Source organism: Hetaerina americana, unplaced genomic scaffold (genome assembly GCF_022747635.1).
Source record: "Hetaerina americana unplaced genomic scaffold, ioHetAmer1.1.p SCAF_11, whole genome shotgun sequence".
Lineage (NCBI taxonomy): Eukaryota > Metazoa > Arthropoda > Insecta > Odonata > Calopterygidae > Hetaerina > Hetaerina americana.
In genome coordinates this window covers 3516780-3539936 of record NW_027286181.1, presented here as the reverse complement: position 1 = coordinate 3539936, position 23157 = coordinate 3516780, and the positions used below count along the sequence as shown (strand labels likewise).

At 38.2% G+C, this 23157-nt stretch overlaps 1 protein-coding gene across 5 annotated transcripts in view; it reads left to right on the top strand.

Moving 5' to 3' along the window:
* The window catches only part of ttk (zinc finger and BTB domain-containing protein ttk), a 64706-nt gene that overhangs the window by 39031 nt on the left and 2518 nt on the right, over nucleotides 1-23157 (top strand). For 3 of the 5 annotated variants that reach the window (XM_071599321.1, XM_071599319.1, XM_071599320.1), the window contains exons 2-4: nucleotides 2005-3030; nucleotides 9283-9334; nucleotides 9773-9832. In XM_071599321.1, the coding sequence (XP_071455422.1) occupies nucleotides 2026-3030; nucleotides 9283-9334; nucleotides 9773-9832 (1117 nt within the window). In that variant the 5' untranslated portion in view covers nucleotides 2005-2025. Of the gene's footprint in view, nucleotides 1-2004; nucleotides 3031-9282; nucleotides 9335-9772; nucleotides 9833-12411; nucleotides 14179-17177; nucleotides 22749-23157 lie in introns of those variants that run through there. The other 2 variants (XM_071599324.1, XM_071599323.1) reach the window with 2 other exon arrangements.

The following is a 23157-nucleotide window of genomic DNA, read 5'->3' as shown; positions in this document are numbered from 1 at the left end:
GTCGTGAAATGTGTTTCGCTGGTTTCCCTTAATGCTCTTGGTCAGTAAATTGGGCAAAAACAGGGTAATGGTTTTTATCACTGTTTTTCATTATTGTGGATAACATTAATGGTTGTTCAGTTTTCACAAGACTTTGAACATTGTGCTGTAAATGTATTTCCATCGATGATCTATAAGGGACATTTAGACATGACTTTTAAAGTGTTAAATATTGCCTTTAAAGCAAGAAGGCAATAATTTCAACATGTAACTTCAATAAGTTTTTATCGTCTTATTACCATTTGGTTTTTATTTATTGAACATAGTGTTGTTGACTTTGAAAACAAGTTGTCTGAAACTTTGCTAAGCTCATCCTAAAATTGTAGTATGAGGAACTATTTCTCAAAAGCTTATTTATAGTTACTTTACGTGAGTGTGCAAATTGCCTTAGCTTCTTCAAATGACACCATTTCTTTGAAAACTGAAGTGAGTACTGTTGTGATCATATTTGTAGGATATTACCGCGACTGCATCAAGCTTACTGTAGCATATTTTAAATGAATTACGTACATAACAATTTCCTTATTTAGTTTATTTATGATTAAAAAATATATCTGAAGGCTATCGCTGCGATTACCAAAGGCTTCCTGTGTTTAAATGAATTTAAAATTAATAAGGTATGTACAATTTTCCGTTATTGATAATTTATAAAATAAAAAATATGTATCATAGCAACTTACATAGTAGTAACACATCTTTTCCGAGTTTTATTTGACATAGTCGATACCTTCATTTTATGGGTCGCCTTCTTTTCTAGTTAAACTTGAACAACAGCCGGGTAATATTTTCATCATTGTTCAACTTTGTGGATTTCACTAATTATTATTCAGTTTCCACAACAATTTCAACCCCGTTTTAATATAATTTCCATCGGGAGTATTAAGGTGATTAGACAATGACGTTTGAAGTGCTAAGTATTGCCTGAGAAACAAAGAGACACCCATTATTTCAACGTGTAACTTCAATTAGTTTGTATCGTCGTGCTACCATTTGGTTTTCATTTATTGATCATAGCGTTCGTTGTTTATTTGAAAGAAAAGCTGTCAGGAACTTTGCGAAGCTCATCTTAAACTTTATAGTATGATGAACTGTTTCACAAAGGGTAATTTCTAGTTACATTTCATGAATGTGCGAATGGCCTTAGCTTCTTCAAATGGCAACACTTCTTTGAAAAACTTAAGTGAGTGCTGTCGTAATCGTATTTTAAGGCTATCCCCGGGATTACAACAGGCCTCCTGTTGCATATTTGAAAGGAATAAAATACAAAACATTTTTGTTATTATGACAAAAAATATATTTTAAGGCTCTTACTGTGATTACAACAGGATTTCTGTTGTACGCTCAAAATGAATTAGGAAAATAATATTTTTAATTTTTTGATCATTTGTATTAACAAATATTTACGAGGGATATTACTTTTATTGCGACTGTGTTCCTTTAATATTTGTGAATTTACTATGGTTCATGACATCATTTGTCATTTTTAGTTTATTAAGAATGGAAAACTATGACATGTGAGTGCACAGTATTTTATTTAGGTACGCCCGGGGTTTTGACCTGAAGATGACTGAGTGGTAAACCAGGGTTATATCTGGATAATATACTGCAGAATCACTTAAGTTATAGTTTCTCATTCTAAAATGATGTATTTTTTTACTGTATATGTCATAATTAATTTCATATTTTGTGAGAAGTAATTGTTATTAAAACTTTGCATATATTTATATTTTTCTTTCATTTTGTTTAATACTGGAAGATCATTTTTCATAATGCCCATTATTATTTGTTTTCATCTTGAGTATTATTGTTGCTAATTATGTGTTTGAAAAGCATTCCAAATAATTGGGTTACTAGAAGTTTTAATTAGCTTTTCTAATTGTCAAGTCTATTTTGATTGAGTTAGTCAAATGTGTATGCTTGTGGTGTTTGCGTGAATAGTTAACTTAGTTGTGTTTTAACTTTCAGGATTGTGGCAAATAAGAGTACATGATAGAAGATAACGCAGCCTCCAGGCCTGCCATGAGCTCATCGCAGAGATTTTGTCTGCGGTGGAATAACCACCAGTCGAATTTACTCTCTGTGTTCGACCAATTACTGCACGATGAATCATTTGTGGATGTCACCCTTGCCGTGGAAGGCCTCTTCCTCAAGGCGCACAAGATGGTCCTCTCAGCATGCAGTCCATACTTCCAAACCCTATTTGTGCACAACCCGGACAAGCACCCTATTGTCATTCTCAAGGATGTTCCGTATGCGGACATGCGCTCGCTCCTCGACTTCATGTACAGGGGCGAGGTTTCTGTGGACCAGGACAGGCTCACTGCGTTCCTCAGGGTCGCAGAGTCCCTCCGAATCAAGGGCCTCACCGAGGTAAATGAGGAGAGATGTGACCTTCCCACCATCACCTCCTCACTCCTCTCCTCTGCGGCTGCAGCTGCGGCATCATCCTCTGCTGCGGCTGCCACGCCCCCTCCTCTCCAGCCTCAACCCCAGCCTCCACCCCAACCCTCTGCCGTTGCCACGCCCCCTGCCGTGCCCTCGACCCCTGCCCCCTCTGCCTCGCCCATTGCCCTCACCTCCACGCCTCCCCCGCCACCACCTGCGGCACACCCACCCACCCCTGCCTCATCCTCGCCCATGCTTGAGAGGCCCACTAGGCCTCCACCTCCCCCCGCCATCCCCATACCCCCTAAGCGCTCTGCACCCAGCCCTGTGCCGGGAGCACCACCCAAACGGAAGAGGGGGCGCCCCCGAAAGCTGTCAGGAGGTGAACAGGCTTCCTCAAAGAGGCCGCAGGTGACGCCCAAAGTGGAGCCGGCTTCGACTGCCTCCTCGGAGGGTACACCAGGGGCGTCTCCCGCTCGGGAGAAGCTTGGTGCTGCGTCACCATCAGCCGATCGGGTGGATGGGAAGCCTGCTGAAGGGGGACGGAGCACGAGAGAATCCAAAACCAGAGATGGTGGGGGGTCAAGAGACACTGCACTAGCTCTCGTAAGTAGCATCTCTCCCATTGTTGGCGGTTCTCTTCTCAGATACTGCTTCTCATTAAAAGAATTAAATTAATAATAGTAATTATGGACAATCTGTTTTTGTTAAAGCACGTAAGGATGAGTCTTGGATATTTTTCCATTTCAATCAAATTTCATCCTTGCTATAATTTTACTTGTTGGGGTGATATGATTTTGCTTTATTTCTGTAAGGTGGCATTGGGCTTAGAGAGAGATACAATTAAATATATTGTCCATTTAGTTGGTTCGCCAAGTACCAACCTCGGCCTTGGCAGGGTCAAGGGGTCCAGAGCTTTGCCAAGTAATCCTTCTATCACCTCCATTCAGTTCATATACCATCCACCCTGAACTTTTTTGTTTATATAGTAACCCTGATTTTCATTTGTGGCTCGATTAATTTTGATTTCAGTGTCTGTAATCTTTGGTAGTCTTCTTTTCCCTTTTTTGTTTCTGCAGTGATAGAATGAGATTCAAATATGTGTAGATGGAGAGAGTGAATGAGAAAGCACCTCAGAAAGTAAATACGACAACACCCGAGATTGAATTCTTTTGGATGACTCCCCCTCTGAAAGCATCCTAGGAGGACCGACTGGAGAACTTCCAAAAAGCCGCCCTCAATGTGTAATTAATTCTGAATGGTGTAGGGCGATGTTAATATCAAACTTCTCTCTGCACATACCATAGAAAAATGAAATTATGTTTTAAAATATGAACGGGCTCATAAGAAGGAAATGGTTATGCATATTTTTGAAGGGAAACATTTGACTGCCGTGGCAGTGGTGCTTTTCTGGATTCTTTGATGTTTGGGCTGGCTTTGTATGGAAATTAGAGTTTTGGAATGTGTCCGACTGGGTTTCATTTTCTTATTCCCACTCCCTTGTCCCCGTATTTACTATCCCATGGCATTTTCCCTATCGTTGACTGGTACTCGTGAGCTGATTGACTTTTAAGCATCATGCCGCCAAAATGGGAAAATACTTCTCGAGTACTGCTGAGCTGCCCAGAAGCCAATTAGTTTAATCATACCCTCGTATCGTGAAAAATGTTGTATGTTCTATGTAATCTCTTCATAAATGTGTAATTATTACAACAGTGGCCACTTTGTTAATGGATTTTGCATTAATGTTTACAAATTCACAGATGTGTTTTTATTGTAAGTACAAGATACTGCAACCAATTTAAAAATGTGGCTGAAAATAAATCACATGGTATGTTAATCAATTCACTGGTCAACATTTATAGCTGTTGTATATTGTATAGTCTGCCTTAGACTGTCTAGTGTTACCTTGACGTGAATGTGAAGCTTCGGAATCACTGTCTGTGTGGACCGAAAGTTGCGGGGAGACCCATTTGGTGCCTGTCAGGTGAATCTAATTGAAAAATTGGGCTAAATTTCCAGAATAAAAATTAACATTAGCCAACAGGTCAATTGACGTACCTTTTGTTGAAGGCTTTTTGGTCTTGGCAATTGGTGCCTTCTCGGTTGGCTGCCCTAATGACAAATAAAAGATTCAGAATTGGGTGCTTATGATCTCCTCCATGCTAGCTGGTGAAGAAGCTGTGATGACTCCTCTTTCCTTTGTTTTATCATATTCTGTAGTAGTGGGCCTCATATCCGAAAGCATAAAAATAGTCAGCCAGCCAAAAGTGTGCTTATGTCAATCCACCTTGGATGAAAGTTCCAATTGTGTCCATTCTAATTACTGGCATATTAGAACATAAGAATATGCCTCTATATTTTAGAAATTTTTGCTTCATAAATAATTTTATAGTTAGGTAGTTAATTTTCTAATTGTTGCGTTGGCCAGGAATTAAGGCTTGACATTGGAAATTTGACTCCCAAGACTGAAGTTAATAACATATTCATTCATTAGAATTAGAGTATCACTGAGAAGCTGCCTTTGGTCATTTTTAAAACTTTTGCATTAATATAAACAGCACTTCTTGGCCTTTGCATCAGACTTTTTACGATGATATATGTAACAAAAGACAATTACGAACACTGAAGCCCGAAGGGTGTCAGTTGTGTAATTTCCAAAGAAAGGTCACTTCATTCCCAAATGATGGTAGCAATACTAAGTTTGATGGTATGGCCTATAGAAGGGATGCTCAACACTCCAAGAGCAACTGTGCTTCCTTTTTAAAGTTCGGTGAAATATTTTACCCCAGTCGTCTTGTACCAGAGTTGAAAATAAACCCATTTCGGGGAAGTGACAGGTTTAGAAAGGGGTGGTGGGTTGTAAACTGTATTTAGTCCAATTCCTTTGCCCTCCTATTGCCAGTTGGCATTTCATTAATTGCCAGTAGCATGCCCCTATCATTAAAATCATCCAAAGCATCTCCAAATGATTTTGAAACCATTGATTTATCTCGAATAGTCTAAATGATTGACTTGACTGATTGATTCAAATGATTCTTTATGGATGGGATTCATTGATATTAATCTAAGCTTTGATTTAATAAGGTCATTTTGAAAAGGGAGAACTGTACTAATTGTCATGTATGTTTTAAAGTATAAATCTGCTTTTAGGTGTGAAAGAAAACTGAGTGGCACCTTTCAGGTTAATGATATCTGTAGAATGTGAAGTGGATAGACATAAGTTTACATGCCTAAATGGCTGACGGTGGCATTTTGCGTAAAGTTTCACCAATTAGAAACATCATTCAAAGCAATAAATTAAATGGCATATAAATCAGTGTGTGACCCCTGGTTCGGCTGGTTAGTACCATGAAGCTTTCCCAATAGTCAATCCCTCAGTAAACGTTGCGAAAAGTCTAAAGAGGGAGTATGAGTAAAGTGTTAACTTGATTTACAGTTAAAATTTTTGTTGCGAAACCAAGAAAAAGAAATAAATTCGCTGACCTGGGTGGGGGTGAGGTAACGTCCTTGTCTGCCATTCCAAGGGTCGCGGGTGTGATTCCCACCTGGGTGGGTTTTCCTCCACCTAGGGCTTAGGTGTTGGTAAATGTGACCATTGTTATCATTGATAATAGTCTGATGTAAAGGACAAAATGTACTGTTTTCGGAATAATGCTGAATAAATAAATTATTAATTTAATTATAATGTGTAATGTGTTGCCAGTTATGGTCTCGTAAAATTCTTGTAAACAAATAACATTGAAAATTTGTGTAATCTGGCTTTATATATGTTGTTGGAGTGAAGAATTTTGTTACTTCTGCTTGTTTGGGCTTTGGTAATTTTTTTAGGTTTCAATAAATATTATTATTTTTCTTTTCTTTCAATAACATTGGTCAATTAAATGTTCCTTGCATGCCAACGCGGGCAATTATGACTGTCTTTAATGAAATCACCTTTAATGCTGTCGTGGCTTTGCCATGTGATGGTAGCCTTACAGAGGTGAATCATTCAGTTGCAAACTGGAAAATGCTGAGTTTAAATCTAGGTGATGCGGCTGAATATCTTCAACCAAACTCTGATAGTTGATTGTGATTGCTTGAAATGTCCGCAGTTATATGAAGCATGTTCAGAAATTTTCTTGGTGTAGGAAACTGCAGATCTTTGGGAAACAGAAAAATCTGGCATATAATGTGCATAGCTACATGCACGAGCTGAAGTAATGTAAATTTGTAGATATTCATGAATTGAATAAAGAATGCCAATAACTTGCACAAAATTGAAGGACTTGAGAGCATTCCGGCTCTGGATTCTTTTCAGCCCATTATCTTTCACAATGAAAGACCTTGTTGCCTCAGGAAATGGCACTCATTTTTTGACCCCCAGCAGCAATTCTGCTTCTATGTTAAGGTCATGACTAAGGTGATGATTATTCAGCTGTTGGCACCACAAACTGTTATTCATTCTTCTTATGTTACTTTCAACTGTTACACTTTTATATTTCTGCATAAGCAATAGCATTGGAGTGATAGAATCTTTATCTCCGCCAAGGAATTGAAGCAGACCAATTAAGGAATTAGGTTGTTGTAATTTATGAAGTTGCTCTTTGTATATTTTTTCCAATGAATTTATGGTATATATGGAATACCAGGAACCAGTTTTCAGTGCCATAATGCATTAAGACAATTAAAAAGTTTAATTTAATTTCTCTTGGTTCTCATATTCTAGATTTGACAAATAATGTAGGTTTTTTTGATTATTTTTCAAGCCTTTCTAAAGTTCCTACATACATCTGGCAGTCAACCGCATTGTTTCACAATGTCCCTTCCATCTGTGACTTGTGATGAACTTGCAAATTTCAATTTGTATCAAAGTGAGGTTATTTTTGTGTGCATTTCAAGATAAATAATCCAGCTATTTCATAAACTCATGTCTTTGAGCTCTGGAATGGCTGTTTAAAGTCCCAACTTTAAATTAGACTCTGTTTAAAATCATGGTGATTCCATAATATATATATTGCATACAGGTTATGTTTTGAGCATATTTTTTCTAATGTACCACCTTGCTCCCTCTATAACATTTTCTGTTACCTCTAATGGTGTCATGTTTGATATTGCTGTGATTAAAGAAAGCTTTAAGTTTGTTTCCCTTCAACTACATGTGCTCTGAGCAACCACTCATATCAATAAAAAGAATTTATTTCATTGACAGATGCTAAATTGGATATAAAAATGTTGATATAAATAATATGTGGTCAATATCGATTATTTGTTGTACTGATTTTGGTATCAGGTTAAAAGGACCTTTTTAATGGTTCAACAAAATGAAGAATCTTCACAATTAGTGGCAAGTACTTGGAAATGTGATTTGCTGAAAATATGGCTAATAATGCATCAAAAATCTAAAAACGTTGTGAGAATTACACTAGGTGTTTCGTTAATCCATCAGGGTGAGACCTATGACTGAACAGTTTCATATTGCTGATCAAATGTGTGTCGTAAGGTTGAATCATTGTTTTATAAACATTTGATAAATACTCATAGGTGGCAAATTTACTTTACTCATACGTGGCACACTTCCAGTTAATTGTACCAAAGTTGTCGCATCAAAGAATGTACTCTTTTCGAACTAATGCTTCCGCAGTTTCTATTGAAAGTAATTTAAAACATTTACATGGTGCACATTTGCTTGCATGACCTCTGTGTGATGTGCAAGTACTCATTTTATATGAACATGCATTCAACTTAATCCTGACACGATTAGAACAGAAAGCCATATTCATGCAAACGAGATGTAGTGTGATACCAGAATTTATATGCTGTAACTCAAGTGAGCCACTGCTGGTATTATCAATTCACTGATCAGCTTGAAAGGTGATATTCTATTAGTGATAAGCTACAGCACAGCATTGGGACCCTATAAAATAGTATATAATACATCGAAATCTCCATTACAATCTTCCTATGTACTTCAAATACCATTTGCAGCCAAAGTGCTTTTTTGGAATTAATGGCTTCAAAACCCAAATGATTTTATGTACAATGATGCTGCCAATGTGGTATTATTTTTGATAGTGTGCATCCTACTGGGAGAACACTGGCATTTAATGCACAGCCAAGAGCAAGCTGCAGTTAAAGGAGTTGGACCAATTCTGTTACATTTCTGGGATTCTCATTTATAGTCTTAAATAAGATGTAATGGAAGTTTATACATTGTTGTAATAAAATATGTTTATGGCATTTGTTGTGTACTCTCCAGAGTGTTCGTTCATTAATTACTATTGGTAGATGGTATGGCATTTGTAGTTCCTAAACAGTTTCTATGCCACTTGAAAAGCCAGAATATTTAGATGATTGTGAAGTGATTATTTTTAAATCCTTATAATTGATGAATCAAGGATGTCACAGTCAGTGGAATGGTGAGGGGAAGACAAGTAGGCTTAGGGCATAGGGACAGTAATTGATGGGATTTTTTTTACCAGTAGGTAATGTATTTTAAAGGTAAAATTAATTGAGTGTGGTGCATTTTGCTGAGGAAAGGGGATGGTATTTTCCTCAAGGGTCAGTTGCAATTTCACTGCGTGTAATATGTGATTGTCCCAAGAGTTTGAGATATAAGTGTAGTTACTTACCAACTTGTTGTAAAGAGGTTATTATATGTAATTTTTTTGATGCAATTGAATGTCCAATGAATTTGTGTTGCATTTATTGGAGTAAGTTTCTAAACGGAACTTTTCGCGAGGCTTGTCTTGTATATGATTACTTGCAATATATCAGTGTTTTCCTTCCATCTATGTCCATGTGAATGAGTGTTTGTCAAAGAATATTCAATGTGTCTTATCCTTGTGGATTGACTAAAGAGTAGGTATTCTTTTCCAGGATAGCCGAGTTAAAGAAGATCCTGAGCCAACTCCTGGTACCTCAACGCAAGGTACTATTAATTAAAGTTGATTTAAAATATATTTGTTTTTGGTTGTCTAATCTTAATTTTGCACTTGTGCCAACATTATAATTATAATATTTTTAATTTACTTCATAGATTCAAATTTAAGATTAATTTTATTATTTTTCTTTGCCTTTTGATTTGATCCTTATTCAAGTTTTATATTTTAATTTTCTCATTACATTAATTAAAAGTTATTATATATAATTTTATACTTATCATTTATTCATTTCTAATGGATGTATGCAATTTTTTCAATATGAAACATTCTCGAGTGTCTCTTTATTGAATTATTTCATTGAAATGAAACTTGAACGTCAGTAATTGCTTTAATTAACAATCTAGAGATAATTAGTGGTAATGGTTGCGTGAGGCTTAACTAATTGACTTTTTTCTTCTCTGGGGGTGCTAACGCTGACCCCTTAGATGTGGCGCAAGGGTATGGTTCCTCGGCTGTAACACCAGATGCTGAAGCATATGCCTCAGGTAGGTGAACAAAAACATGCTTTACACATTATTTCAAACTATGGAACATTTGTTCACTTCCCATCTCAAATTTCAGGATTATGCCTGGACACTTCTCATGAAGTCTTTGCTATCATTTGTCATCTCTCTTGCTTTTTTATTTGAAATTTTGTTTGTATATGTAAACTTAATTGCTGTTAAAGCAATATTTTGCTCTTTTAAATGATATGATATATTGTTGCTTTTCTGTCAAGTAGTGAAGCATAGTTCACACAAAACTTCTCTTAGATACTCTTTGAATTACTTCACCTTTTTCAAGGGAAGTGGACAAAATTGTTCATCTTACTTAATTAATAGTGAATAGTTTTTGCTTATACTCTTGACATAAGGGGCTATGCTCCCATTCCCACTAATCGGAACTAGTGGCAGCGAGTTGGAACTATGAGGACTCAGGTAGGATCCCACATTTCAGAACAGAATTGCTTAGAACATTTTAGACTACTGTTTATTCCCTCACTTCTTCCATCTACTCAGTATGAACTAACCCTCTTGAGCAGCTTGCCAACTTCTTGATTAACTGATTCATTATGGGGTATTATTGTATTTCAGAATGTTATTCATGAGATTTTTTTACTAGAGTAAGAACTTAGTGTGCATTTCTATTCTGATTCTGGCAGATATTGTCAGAAGAATCTCTTTCTACTTCCTCTTTTTATCGTGTATGCTGTATACTGTTGCATTTCAAAATGAAATTTAATTTTAAAGAGTATTGCATAATTAGAGTTGCTCTTCATATGATCTTTCCTTAGTTTTTGAATGTGTAATTGGGCCAGTAGTGTGATGTTATTGTTTGTATCCTCATAGAACTGGTATGGGTTAATAAGTAAGGTGTCATAATGACTGCACTGAAGAAAAATGTCTTACTACTCTTTGAAAGATGAGTATGTACAAAATTTTCTGTATTGCTAAACTGTAATGAATTGTTTTTTCTTATATATATTTATATTTTTAAAAATCTGTATGATAATTTTGAATGTTCATTGCTGGAGGACACAGTAAAAAGATTTGGGATGAAATAATGTGATTGATTTGGAAGAAAATGTTTGGTGCAGTATGTAATCTTTATATGACTGACTGTTAGTTTTCAGGAAATTGTTTGGTCATGACTTGGGTTGTACTCTTTATTAATTTTTAAGAGTCTTATGTATTAATTTAAAATATGTTTAGAATATGGGTTATATCATAGTGTCAATGCAATTTAAATTTTTACTTTGAAAATTGCCTTCGTATGGATTCTTGTAATCTTGTGTATATTAGTATGAATGAGTGAGAAGATGGAAGCAGGTAGAAATCTTATGCATATGTAAAGGACCTAAATAACTCTAGTTGCCTGAATGTGGAATGCCTGAGGAAGGAATGCAAGGTCACATATTTTGAGTATGCAAATATGTTTATCTGCTCTGGTAATGCACGAAATATTTGAATCAGCTCATGAGGGGCTGATGATGGCCTCATGAAGATGTATTTTCCCGGACTGCTGCTTGTCCAAGACACAAAATGCCAACACTTTTCAAGGTGAGTTCAGTAGAGTTAACACCTGATTGAATTGTCTTGCTATATTATGAACATGAACCTTGCAGTTTTTAATTCTTTGCATAAACAATATCCTACGTTTTAATAAGCTCCATAGATTTTCAGATGCTTTTTCCCCTCTGTTTGTTTCAGACCTTGGTATCACACCTGAGGAAGTTCTCCACAAGGGCCATGAACTCATCAAGAGTGAACAATCAAATTTTACGGATATTATTAACAGCGAGATGGAAGAGGGTTACTTTGAAGGAAGTGATGAAAGAAACATTAATGCAAACTGCGAAGGAGAGAGTTGGGTCTTGGATGGCATAAATCCCCACTTCCCGTCGGTGGGTGCGAACTCCCAGGATGCCACAAGTGCAGAGGGAGAGAGATTGTCATGCCACGTGTGCAACCAGATGTTTACTCTGAAAACTAATCTCACACGGCACATAAAATACAAGCACATGATCTCTGTATATCAGTGCAATGTGTGCGGAAAGGTATTCAGGAGGAAGGACACCTTGAATCGACACATAATGATCCACATGAAGTACAAGTAACGTGGAATTATTGACAGGGATGACCTCAGCAGAGGATGGACGTAAGTCGCCGAGCCAGAGGATGGAAAAGTTTGCAGCACAAGGGAGTAGAGCGTGGTGTGGCTAATAACGCCACACCCAAGGCAAGTTCCATTGTGTGAGATGGGTTTGAATCCTCTTAGCCAAAGCTTCCCCCTGGGTTGGGCAGATAAGGGTCTTGTGTACATAGTAGAAAGGTCCATGCTGGCGAGAGCAGTGTGTTCCTTCCTGAAGTCCCTGCCTTTTTACTTCTCCTGTGGTGTCTTTATTTAAGTCTGCGGCAAAAGAAATTGGCCGCCTTATCCATTTCCTGCTTTTCATTTTTTTCTGATTTTTTTTCTTTGTCTTAATGGTGTACCATCCCCCTCCACTCAGGAGGGGGAGGAACCCAGAGACTTGTATCACCACGGTGGCAGGGCACTACAGGAAAGTTCACGCTGTTCTTTTCAGTTGAGGCGGAAGGGGAGGAGGAGGATGAGGAGGAGGAAGGAGAGGAGGAGGAAGGAGAGGAGGAGGAAGGAGAGGAGGAGGAAGGCGTTTTGGAAGAGGACGACGTGAAGAACCAATTGGCTAACGACTCTCACGGGCACGGAGGCTCTATTCTGCCGGACGACGACGTCGAGGAGGAATGGAAAAGTTGGAAGGGATGCGACGTGGGCGGGAACTGGGGCCAGCAGGTACCTTGGGAGGACCGCGTGAGGGAGGCCAGCCCGGCAACCATGGTCCCATCGGCCAGAGGTGGCCCGACACTGCCTGCACCGCCCCCCCTGCTCCCTTTGCCCCCGCCGCCCATCCACCTGTACCCCATCCAACGGCCGGCACGCAGGCGGCGGAGGCCAGCATCCCGCAGTGACGTGCCCCTCCCACCACCCCTGAGGGGGGGCCAGCCACGGCGCACGTCACCTGAGGAAGGCATCAGCCGGCCAAACCACAACCAGCAGGATGGCAGGGGTGAGGCGGGGGAGGTAGATGTGTCGCCACCTCAGCCCCAGCAGGTGCAAGCCCGCACGTCAACGGGAGAGAATATCCGCACGTTCAGAACGGCCCTGGGTCAGAATCTTTATCAGTGTTTGGTGTGTGGGGTGACGTACAGGCACAGGTCCAATTGCAGTCGTCACTTCACGACCTGCCACCAGATGAGTAATTTCCACCAGTGTCCTTTCTGCTCTCGGTCATTCCTCCGGAAGGACAACATGATGGCCCACGTGCGTGGTGTGCACAAGTGAGGTTGGCAAATGGTGTCCCCCCCTGGGTGGGATGCCGTGCCGCTGGGCGGCCTTAAAGCTGTGTTTTCCATGTTGTGGTCGGGGGGAGCTCTGTGCTTGTTAATCACAGTGTGCCTCTTTTGTTGATTGATGGCGTGGGCCACTATTTTAAAGAATGGGTGGATCTCTTATCTTGCCCCCTATATCCCGTCCTTAGCCCACCCTGGCCCATGCTTTTATTCCCTCCCCCCCACTTGTGTCCCTACTAATTGTGCTGTTGGACAGCGTGGTGGCCACGCACACATGACTAGACTCTCCCATTTGGGGCTTGGTGATTTACTTGGTTGGGGTTACGGGTGTTGTTGGTTATTGTGAGAATGGTTACTCACTTTTAAAGTGGTTTTAGTTGAAATGAAGATTATGCCTCTTTGTTGTTGGTCCAAGACAGGGCTGGGTTTATATTTGTGAAGTTGTATGCAATACATTTTTAATAAATTGTTCTGGTAAAAAATTATTCCATCTCTCTTTGTAGCCTGAATCCTCAGTAAGTTCTCTGCATGCCCATGTTGAGTGAATAGTGGCCCTATAATGTAGGTGGGAGACATCAATTTGACATACCTTGCTGGTTGTTTGTACTTAGCACATGAAGGAGGTTTTTGGCTTCATTATTTAAAAGGACCAGGGAAATGAGATTCGGCTGAAGATTGTTGATTGTTTGTGATAGGACTGGCTAAAATAGCTCTTGAGACCTAAGTCTTATTTTAAGTTTGGAAGTTTTTGCCTTTTAATAAATATTTTTTTATTGGAGTGTTGATGAAATTATTGTGTTGTTGCTCACGTGAGGTATGTGGTGAATTATTTAATTTTATGGCAGCAGACGATTTGGCGTTCAGTCGAAAATGTAGTCTTTAAATGCGCATTCGTTTAAGAGAAATGCTTATACGTTAATTAGAATACTGCAGAAGTTCCAAATTGCATTTTCAAACAAGAAAATGATTGACCTGGTGGTTAAGAATGCAGATAATTTATTATGAAACTTAAATGGATGAATGTGTTTCGAATTTAAAAAAAATTTCGAATAATTATGAATGAGAAAATAAAATTGCAGTGTTGATAGTTGACTGCATCATAGTTTGTAAGTAAAATATTATCTAAAATGTGTTTGTTGACTGTGTGTGTGTGTGTTTGTGTGTGTATGTGTGTATATGTGTCAAACTCCGTGAATAGGTTTTGAGTTGAAACGGACATCAGATAGGGTGATATCGGAGAATGTCGCTCTTGCTCTTTCAGTCCCTGACCAATCCCCGTTGCCCTCCCTCATGACCTCCCTCCCTCCCCCATCTCCTGGACCCACAACCTCACTCTGGTACCTCCCCGTCGGCTCGGAGCATGGGACGGGTCCTGCCCCAGCCAGCATCAGCCTTTCCATCAGCTCGGACGGCAGTCGTGATGTGGGAGAAGTTGTCTTCGGCCGAAGCTGTGAGCAGTGTGGCAGGCACTTCACTCACGCCTCAACCTACAAGCGCCACATCAAATACGTGCACGGTGCACACAAAGACAGGAAATGCGTGTGTGACATCTGTGGTGCGGACCTTTGTCGACCGGATAACCTTCGTCGCCACAAAAAACTCAGTCATCGGGAGTCTTTTTGATTTTCTCTATAGCTGTACAGTTACGGAAACTTGTCTTTGTTGTGGTCGGTGTTGGCAGAGGAATTAGAATAAGAGCAGCAGGAGTCTTTCTCCCTTGAATGTTTGAAATTTGTATAGTAGGATGTTTGAGTACTCAAAAATCAAATTTCCCTTGCCTGCGGTTCACTTTGGTGAAAACATTGCTCTCTAGCACTCACATAAAAATATGCATGAGCTCAATGAATATCAGTTTCTTCATTCTAGTTGGTAACCTCCAAATTGCATATGACCTTAGGATTTTTTCTTTTTGAAAGAGCGACTCACTTAAATCGAAAACAATAGGCTAAGTCCAAATCATTCTTGTACTAATTGTTTTGAATAGTAAAACTTTATGGAGGATTAATTTGTCAAGTGAAGGGAATGTTTCAAAGAAAGTGGTGCCGAAGTGAAGTGGAAAATATTTCCCATTTTGTAATATTGAGTCCACGTTTAAGTTTATGTTGTAAGCTCAGGATTAAGTATAAGTTGAAGTATGGGCAGTTGTGGTACCATACCACTGGCCTTCCACGGGGTAATATTTAATTTTGTCATTTCTCAGTCTGTATTATTGAGTTATTATTACTGGTTACTCTGGTTATGTGTGTAAATTGTTCCAGTATTATCTATAATTAGGTGAAAATCTAATGGCTTATGTAAGCTGTGGAGCTGATAGCTTCATAGGGCATATGTTTTTAATCAGTAAATAATTTAAAGGTTCCTATTAACATTATACAGACAGGAGATTGTATACTCTTCTTAAGTTTGCATAATGCAATTAATAAATAGGAAGGACTCCTGAAAACCTCTTAAGCCACGTGCAATGCATGTATGATAACTAAGGAAAATATTGAGTTTTGCGAATTACAATAAACTGTGACCTCCTGGATCTGTATTCTTCCTCACTTCATCTCGATCAATAAATCCTACTCCAGGCTTTTGCTCAGCTTTGAATTTTGATCACAGGCATTGTGGTCTTCCAAATCTTGTGACACTGCAAAATTGTTGACGAACTTAATAACTGTGTAATGGGCAAAAGCAACGATGAACATACCCACATCTATTTCCTCCCCCTGCCTGTCCTATTCTTTGCCGCAAAAGTTTTATAGGACGAGTTGAGATTTATGGTGTTGAAGATCATAGAATGGCTCCTGTATCTTGGAAAAGGTAATTCTTCTTGACATACCATTGTTTCTCAAAATCAGTGCCAATGTAATTAAAGTAGTGCTTTATTCTGCCAAACTTCAAAAGCAAAGGGATATGCAATGGATCCAGCCAGAATTGATTGTTCATTAACTCCCAGTAAAAAAAATTGGAGTGAGTAATCCTTAATAATTTATAAATAAAACCATAAAATTTTGTTGGATGAAATAGTCTTCTTGAAAATGAGAATGGCTTACATAAATTCTGGCTCTCCACAATATCCTCCTTTTGATTGAAGATGCATATTATTTGTGAGAGCTAATTTGTTATTCTAGCTTGCTGTTGCTCAAGGCCTGGTAGCTCCTAGAATTGCGGAAAGCAACTAATGGAAAATTTTGGATGATGTAGCCAAGAGTTATTTTAATAAAGCATTGCGTACATGTAGCATTGTTCGTTATTTAGACACGCTGCCATGCGTGAAGCCCTTTCACTGAGAGGGTTCATTTGGAACAACCATAGCTCCTAAGTATTGTTAGTTAGTAGTAAATTTCATTAATTGCTTTCTAGTTAGAATAAGAATTTATGTGCACGCCAGTTCAACCAGAATGTGATAAAAATGATTAAGTAAAAAAAAAACAACATGACATTCAGATTCTCTGGAAATGTTCTGGCCATCATATGTGTCGTGCAGTCTAAAACTGAAGCTTCAGCCATTGTTTCCGGAGGTGGCGCAGAAATGCACGATTATTGTTGCTGGACGAGTCAATATCTGCATGATCTGGTTTTCCGTGTCTGTGTTCTATATTTGTTTCAAGCATAATTTTTTGGCATGCAACAGTGAGCATTTCTAGAGATCTGGAGAGATGCCATTGAGGTGAGGACTCATCTGACGTCATAGATAATAGAGATACCCTTGGTCACATGAGCTATTTCCATTTTTCTCCCCTCAATCTGTTCTTGTTATTTTGTGTTGCGTCTCTTTGCATGCTCTCATTTTTTGGGTGTTGGGGTGCCAAGGAGAGATGATGAAAATCATTCGCTCCTTCGACCCCCCTGTTCCCTCTACCTCCCCCGCCCCAATACTCCCTCTGGTGTGTTTTATCCCTCCTCTCTTCCAATCCAGAACCCTAACTCCCGTAAAAAGTATGTACAGTGAAAAAAGAAATGGAAAAGGAAATGGTGGCCGTTCATTTCGTTGCAGTTGCTTTGCTGAACCTGAGAGCAGATGCTGGGCAGTGGGGGGGTGGGGAAGGGGAGGGGGGTGGGTCGCGCAAGGGTTTTCTCCCCCCCTCCCCTATGCCCACCCCCCTCGATGGGGGGGAATCTATGAAGACCCCTGCACGACCGCCTCCAGCCTCCTCAGAGCCTCCCTTGCCTGGCAGTACGCCTCCCTCTTCCTCGGGGCCCGGCCGCCCCAAGGCCACGAGACGACGAACCCGAAGGCGGGCCACAAGCGCGGGGCCAGGGGAGGGAGGGGGAACGGCAACCAGCAGCCTGGGGGTGGACCCGACCCTGGACCCAGCGGAGCAGCTGACTGAAATGAGCGTGAGGGGACTGAACCTGTTCCGCTATGCGTCGGTCTCATCCGAGGGCGTTTACAAGTGCATGGAGTGCGAGAAGGTGGAGGTGACGAAGACATTCAAGAACAAATACAGCTTCCAGCGCCACGCATTCCTTTACCACGAAGGGCTCCATCGCAAGGTTTTTCCCTGCCCCGTCTGTGGGAAAGAATTCTCACGCCCTGACAAGATGAAGAACCACATGAAAACGGTCCATGACTGTTTCATGCCCAAGGACTGCGTGTTTCCACTAGGATTCTTCTTACCCCCTTGAGCCATTGGTCTGAACGTGGCCGCTACCTTCGCTCCCCCGAGGGCCCATCGGTGAGGGCCCATTCAGAGAAGGGGAGCGAGGGCAGCCTTGATTGGAGGCTGGGAAAGAGGAGATGTGGTTGGCACAATCAAAAGTGTGGTGTGGCTGAGGTTCTTGTATATGTCAAGGCCTCGACTCCCACGCAAATAAATGGAGGAGGAATTAATAACATGGTTTCTTTTAGGTGGATTAAAACTGGCACCTGTTTGTGTCAAAGAAGCTAGGTAAATAAATTTTTTCTCTTTAAAAGTTTACCTCATTTTAAATAGAGGTTTACTGTTTTTTGATATACATAGTTTATAATCGCAATAATTACTTTTCCTTCACAACTTCTTAAGTGGATGTAGGAATATCAACACTGTGTGTACCTTAGACCATAGCTTTAAGAGAGACTAAAAAAATCAACTGTTTTTAACATGCATTTTGTGCTTGTCTTGCACCAAAACATTTTCCCTGTTCATTCCACTCACTGTTCCTCTGATGCTGTGTTGTTTTACTGTGTCCTCCTTGATGATTACAGTGTTTTCTTACTGAATCTCTCACTTGTCCTCATAATTTCAGGGAACATGATTTATATCTGGGAGAGAATGTAGTGTGGGCGAGGGAAGGGGCTCCAATGAGTGTGTTGGCTTTAACAACTTTGACTAGTTTTTTATCTATTTGTGGTGAATGTGTCTTCAAGTGAATGGATGCTTTGTTTTATTACATGGGGAGCCTTTGCTCACCATGTAAGTTGAATTTTCAGTACAGCATGGCTGTCAAAGATGAATGCATGTGTCACACAAATTTCTACTTTTGGGATGCCACATTTTTCTGTCCCACCTCTTGGTGCTTTGCCTACCACTGCCTATTGTTCACACGTCAGTGGACGTCGTAAATGAAAAGTAATTGAAAATTGAAGACAAAAATGCGGATTGATATTTGATGCTCATTAGTAGTACAGTTTTTGAATCCTTAACTACTCTTGATATAAAAATTTCTAATCAAATTGCCAAATATGGGTAAAAATATATATAAAACTTCATATGTATCATAATTATATATTGGATGATTGGTCTGCACACTGCGTGTATCAAGAGGTTGGTAGCTGATAGCCTCAATTTTTCAGTGGCTGCCACTCCACTTGCATTTCCCATACGCATACATACACATACATACCATTTATTCATGTATAAGAACACATTACATTTTTAATGTTGCACCTCTACTTAATGGAGTAAAATAATTTTTAAGTCAATTTTTGTCTACTCCATCTTAAAACTTCAGGAATGGTAGGTTGTATTTGAGATGCTTTAACAGATCGTTTGAAATAATATTATTAAAGCTATAAATATTTTTTTCATACAAAGTGAGTTTAGGTGACAGCAATATCTTCTTCTTAATGAGATATGGTGTCTTAAAGATGGTTAAAGTTTGTGAATTAAGGATTTTTCGATTCAGGTGCATTACAATTTGTCCTCATTATACTTCCATATTTGTGTCCTTTTTGGACAATAGTTAATAATTCACGAGTGTTGCAAGGAATAGGGTGAGTGGGAAAATACCAGCCAAAGATTTAGAGTTCTTTGGTTATATCCTCTACTCTTCTATATCTATATACATTTAAAATTTTTACAGTTTTTCATACTGTTTGTTGATATTCTAGATTTAAATTTGGGATTTAACAAGAGAGGTTATGTAGGTTTAAATGAGGTTTTATATGGGAGGGAAAAAACTGCTCACGTTTGTAGTGTTGTGAATTTGTTAAGTGTCCCACAAGGTTTCCTCATTGGGACATCACAGCTCACATGCACATTGGCTCATCCCAGGTCAAGAAGCAAAATAGTTGGTGTTGGTTTCTCTTATTCTCTATGTACATACAAATTTTGCAGATTAAAAAAATCAATTGTGTTATCAACAAATTAATCCTAATATTTTTGTTGTCAATTGTGGTTTTTAAAATATACACAGCTAGTTCTCAATATTTGTACAGAAAGTGGTCTACCTCTTCAAGTAATTAATGAAAACCAGTGGTTGCTATCACTGCTGATGTACGTTACTTTTAGCATATTTTCACAGAACATTCATTAGTTAACATTATTAGATCTCATCTATGTATCATTTTTATCGGACAGAAGGAAGTATAACCTGAGATATCATGGGATGACTATCTATGCCCGACATTTATAATTTTACTTCAGTAAACAGTAAGCGGTTCATTGCCGTAGGTCCAACTAGTCATTATCATAAATAAACCTGAAACACATTCCTTATAAGAATATATTTCATCTAATTTAATTATGATTGTACAGATTACTCTACCCATTGGTCTGTAACGGGTTTCCTCCAAAGCTTTGGGATTACATTCTGATTGCACCAAAGTCACCCACCTAATGTTATTTTCTCTTAATTCTTTAACTTTTCATGTTTTCTATCTAAATAGTGTTTATTTCACTGGTAGTGATGTTACTTCTCTTCAAAATGTACTATTAACACATTGAGTCATCGAAGACGTAGATTTTGAGGAGTTGATATTTATTTGTCAAAGTTAAGGGCCCAATAACCTACCCAGTGGTACCCATTATGAATTTTAAATCATTTATTATGTTTAACTCATTGATCCTGAAGTGTTTTCTTAACATTTTCCTGAGCTTTAATTCTGCTATATATTATATACTAAAGGAGTGGTGGTAATTGAAGGTATAGGAAGGTTCATCTAATTTCATTGTGAATGTCATTTTCTGTACTAGTTTCTTATAGAAGTGTTGGTAAATTTGATAAGGTTTTACTTTGAGTACATCAACGAAAACATGCTGGCCTATCACACAGTTATCGTCTTTTACATTAATTCTGAAGTATAAAAAGAGTAAAGGAATGATGTTCATGCATTTAGTTACATATAACAGTGTATACACATGGTTTGTTTTTCGTGGTGCTTTTGTATGAGAAGCAGATGTATCAGTTACTGGGCATTTCTTCTTGATGTAGGGATTCGTTTAAAACAAATCGGAGTTTCGGGTTGTCATATACCATCTTCCTTGTTGCATGCCAAGGTGCATTCGTTGACATGCATCACTTTTTCACTTTAGCAATACAAACTCGTTTGTGTAAATGTAAGCAAGTGTACAATGCAATCTTTTTAATGGTGTTGGAAGAGGCAGAAAGGAAGATTTATAAATAGTTTGAAGTTGTTTCAAGAGCGAGCTTATCAACTATAAATATATAAGTCTCCTGTTTTAAAGGCTGGACATCTTTAATATGCAATAGTCTAATCAGTTACCATTCTATCACAATATTTAAATAGCCAAAGAGGGAGATTAAGTAATCTATAGCTAAATGTTCATTTTTTGGGTAGAGGTTGACTATTGTTACCGGTATTTTTTTATTTGTATCTTATATTATATGATATGTACTTGATTTCGATTGACCCATGAAGAAGAAAAATAACTTCAATAATCAACTTCAATGCTCAACTTCATTAAGTTGGCTCACCACTGTGGTCAAAGACCAACATTGTTACCTGAAAGAATTACATAATAGTAAAATTATCGTAATAGCTGGATTATCCTGCACCTGTTGTCTGAAGTTAATTGTTGGCTTTGTGATCCAAGAATGATGCGCAGGCATGTTTGACATAGCTGGCACTCATCATTCTATTGTGTGTTGTTATAAAAGATTGGAATTGTTGTATGGTTGGCATGTTATATCCCAATCATAGCATTGAGAAAGTGATTTGTTAGGTTTTTACTATGAGATGGCATTGAAATTTGTAAGCCTTTGGATAATTAACGTATATATCTTGAGAAAATTATATTTTTGAATCCTAAGGTATAGTACATGGTACAGAGTTATGCTGGAGTGGGTTGCAAAAAGCTGTGAGAAATACATAGTTGTCTAACAACTTGTAAAAGTTAATTAAGAAAGTCCTAGTGTTTGGAGTTACACATAGTGTTTGGTATTCTGCGAAGCAATGAATGAATGAGTGGAATGTGTAAAGAATATGAATTGTTTTAATGGCCTTGGTTAAAGGTGGAAGTTAGCATAGGAAGTGGTGTAACAACAAATTTATTAATTTACAATTATTTTTATTGTACTTTTCACTATTTCAAATATTTCTGAATGTACCCATTGTCCCTGTAACTAATCAAAACATTTTTTAAACATTTGGGAATGTAAGTGCTGATTGATGCTCAAATATTTTGAATATGTTCACGATCTATGGAATGAGTATTTCTCATTAAATCCAGGAACTGCCTCTGGAATGACACAATCACCGCATGTGATGGCTTTAAAATTAAAAATTGGAAAGAGTTTTAAGAATTGTTGATTTAGTTTTTATTTTAGTAACAGCTCTGCTGCTAAAATAATGTTTTTTTTGTTTCAAGTATTAAATTTTCTAAAGCTTATGTACACTGGAGTTCCCAGATATAATACATGTATTTTATCAGTGATGTTTAAAAAATTATTTTGCTTACTAATTATTAAAATATTTTATCACCTGTGGTGTATAGTAGTGTTAACAATGATTTCATCTTTAATTTTGTAGTTAAAATTGTTGGGAAATTCTAACCAATTTAAAGAATTGGTGTCTAAATGAAACTTATGGCAAAAGAGCCTTTATTGATTTTTCTTTTTGGAGATAAGTAACAAAATCTCTATTCTATTGTTTTAACTGTTAAAAGAGTTTTTGTTATGAGCGTATGAGAATGTAACAAAGTGAATGTTAATATTTGATTTATATACACAAATGTATTCCTGTTGGTGAGAAAATGCCTATTTTTACAAGCTAAGGATGTACAGTGAAATGTTCTGAGTGATTCTTTATGCACGAGAAGTCTCGGTTGGCATTGATATTGTAACTGAATCCTTCATGTAATTTTTCATTAAATAAATCTACCTCCAAGAATAGGAATCAAATGTAGACGTCGGTGTTATTGTGTAACTTCACTCCTGCATTTGCATTTTCCTCATCAGAATAATTTGGTGGGAAAACATTAAATAGCTACATAAATTAGTCGAAATTCCTCAAAAAATTTTACACAGTACATTTTTATAAACCATTTTATGCTTTTCATGATTTAATTTCAGCTGTTCAAACACACATACTCCCATTATCATAGGGCAGCACATGTGGCATAAGAATTGGTTTCAGTTAACAGAGAAGCAAATTATACCACGCTGAACAGGTCTTGATTGTTACCCTGTAAGGGAGGACCAGGATATGGAAGGTAAATGCTGAAGTCGCAACCTTTATGCTGGTAAATAAAAAATAGGTAAGAGCAATGACGATATTGACTAACACAGTACTCATTAAGCTATCCCTCACATAA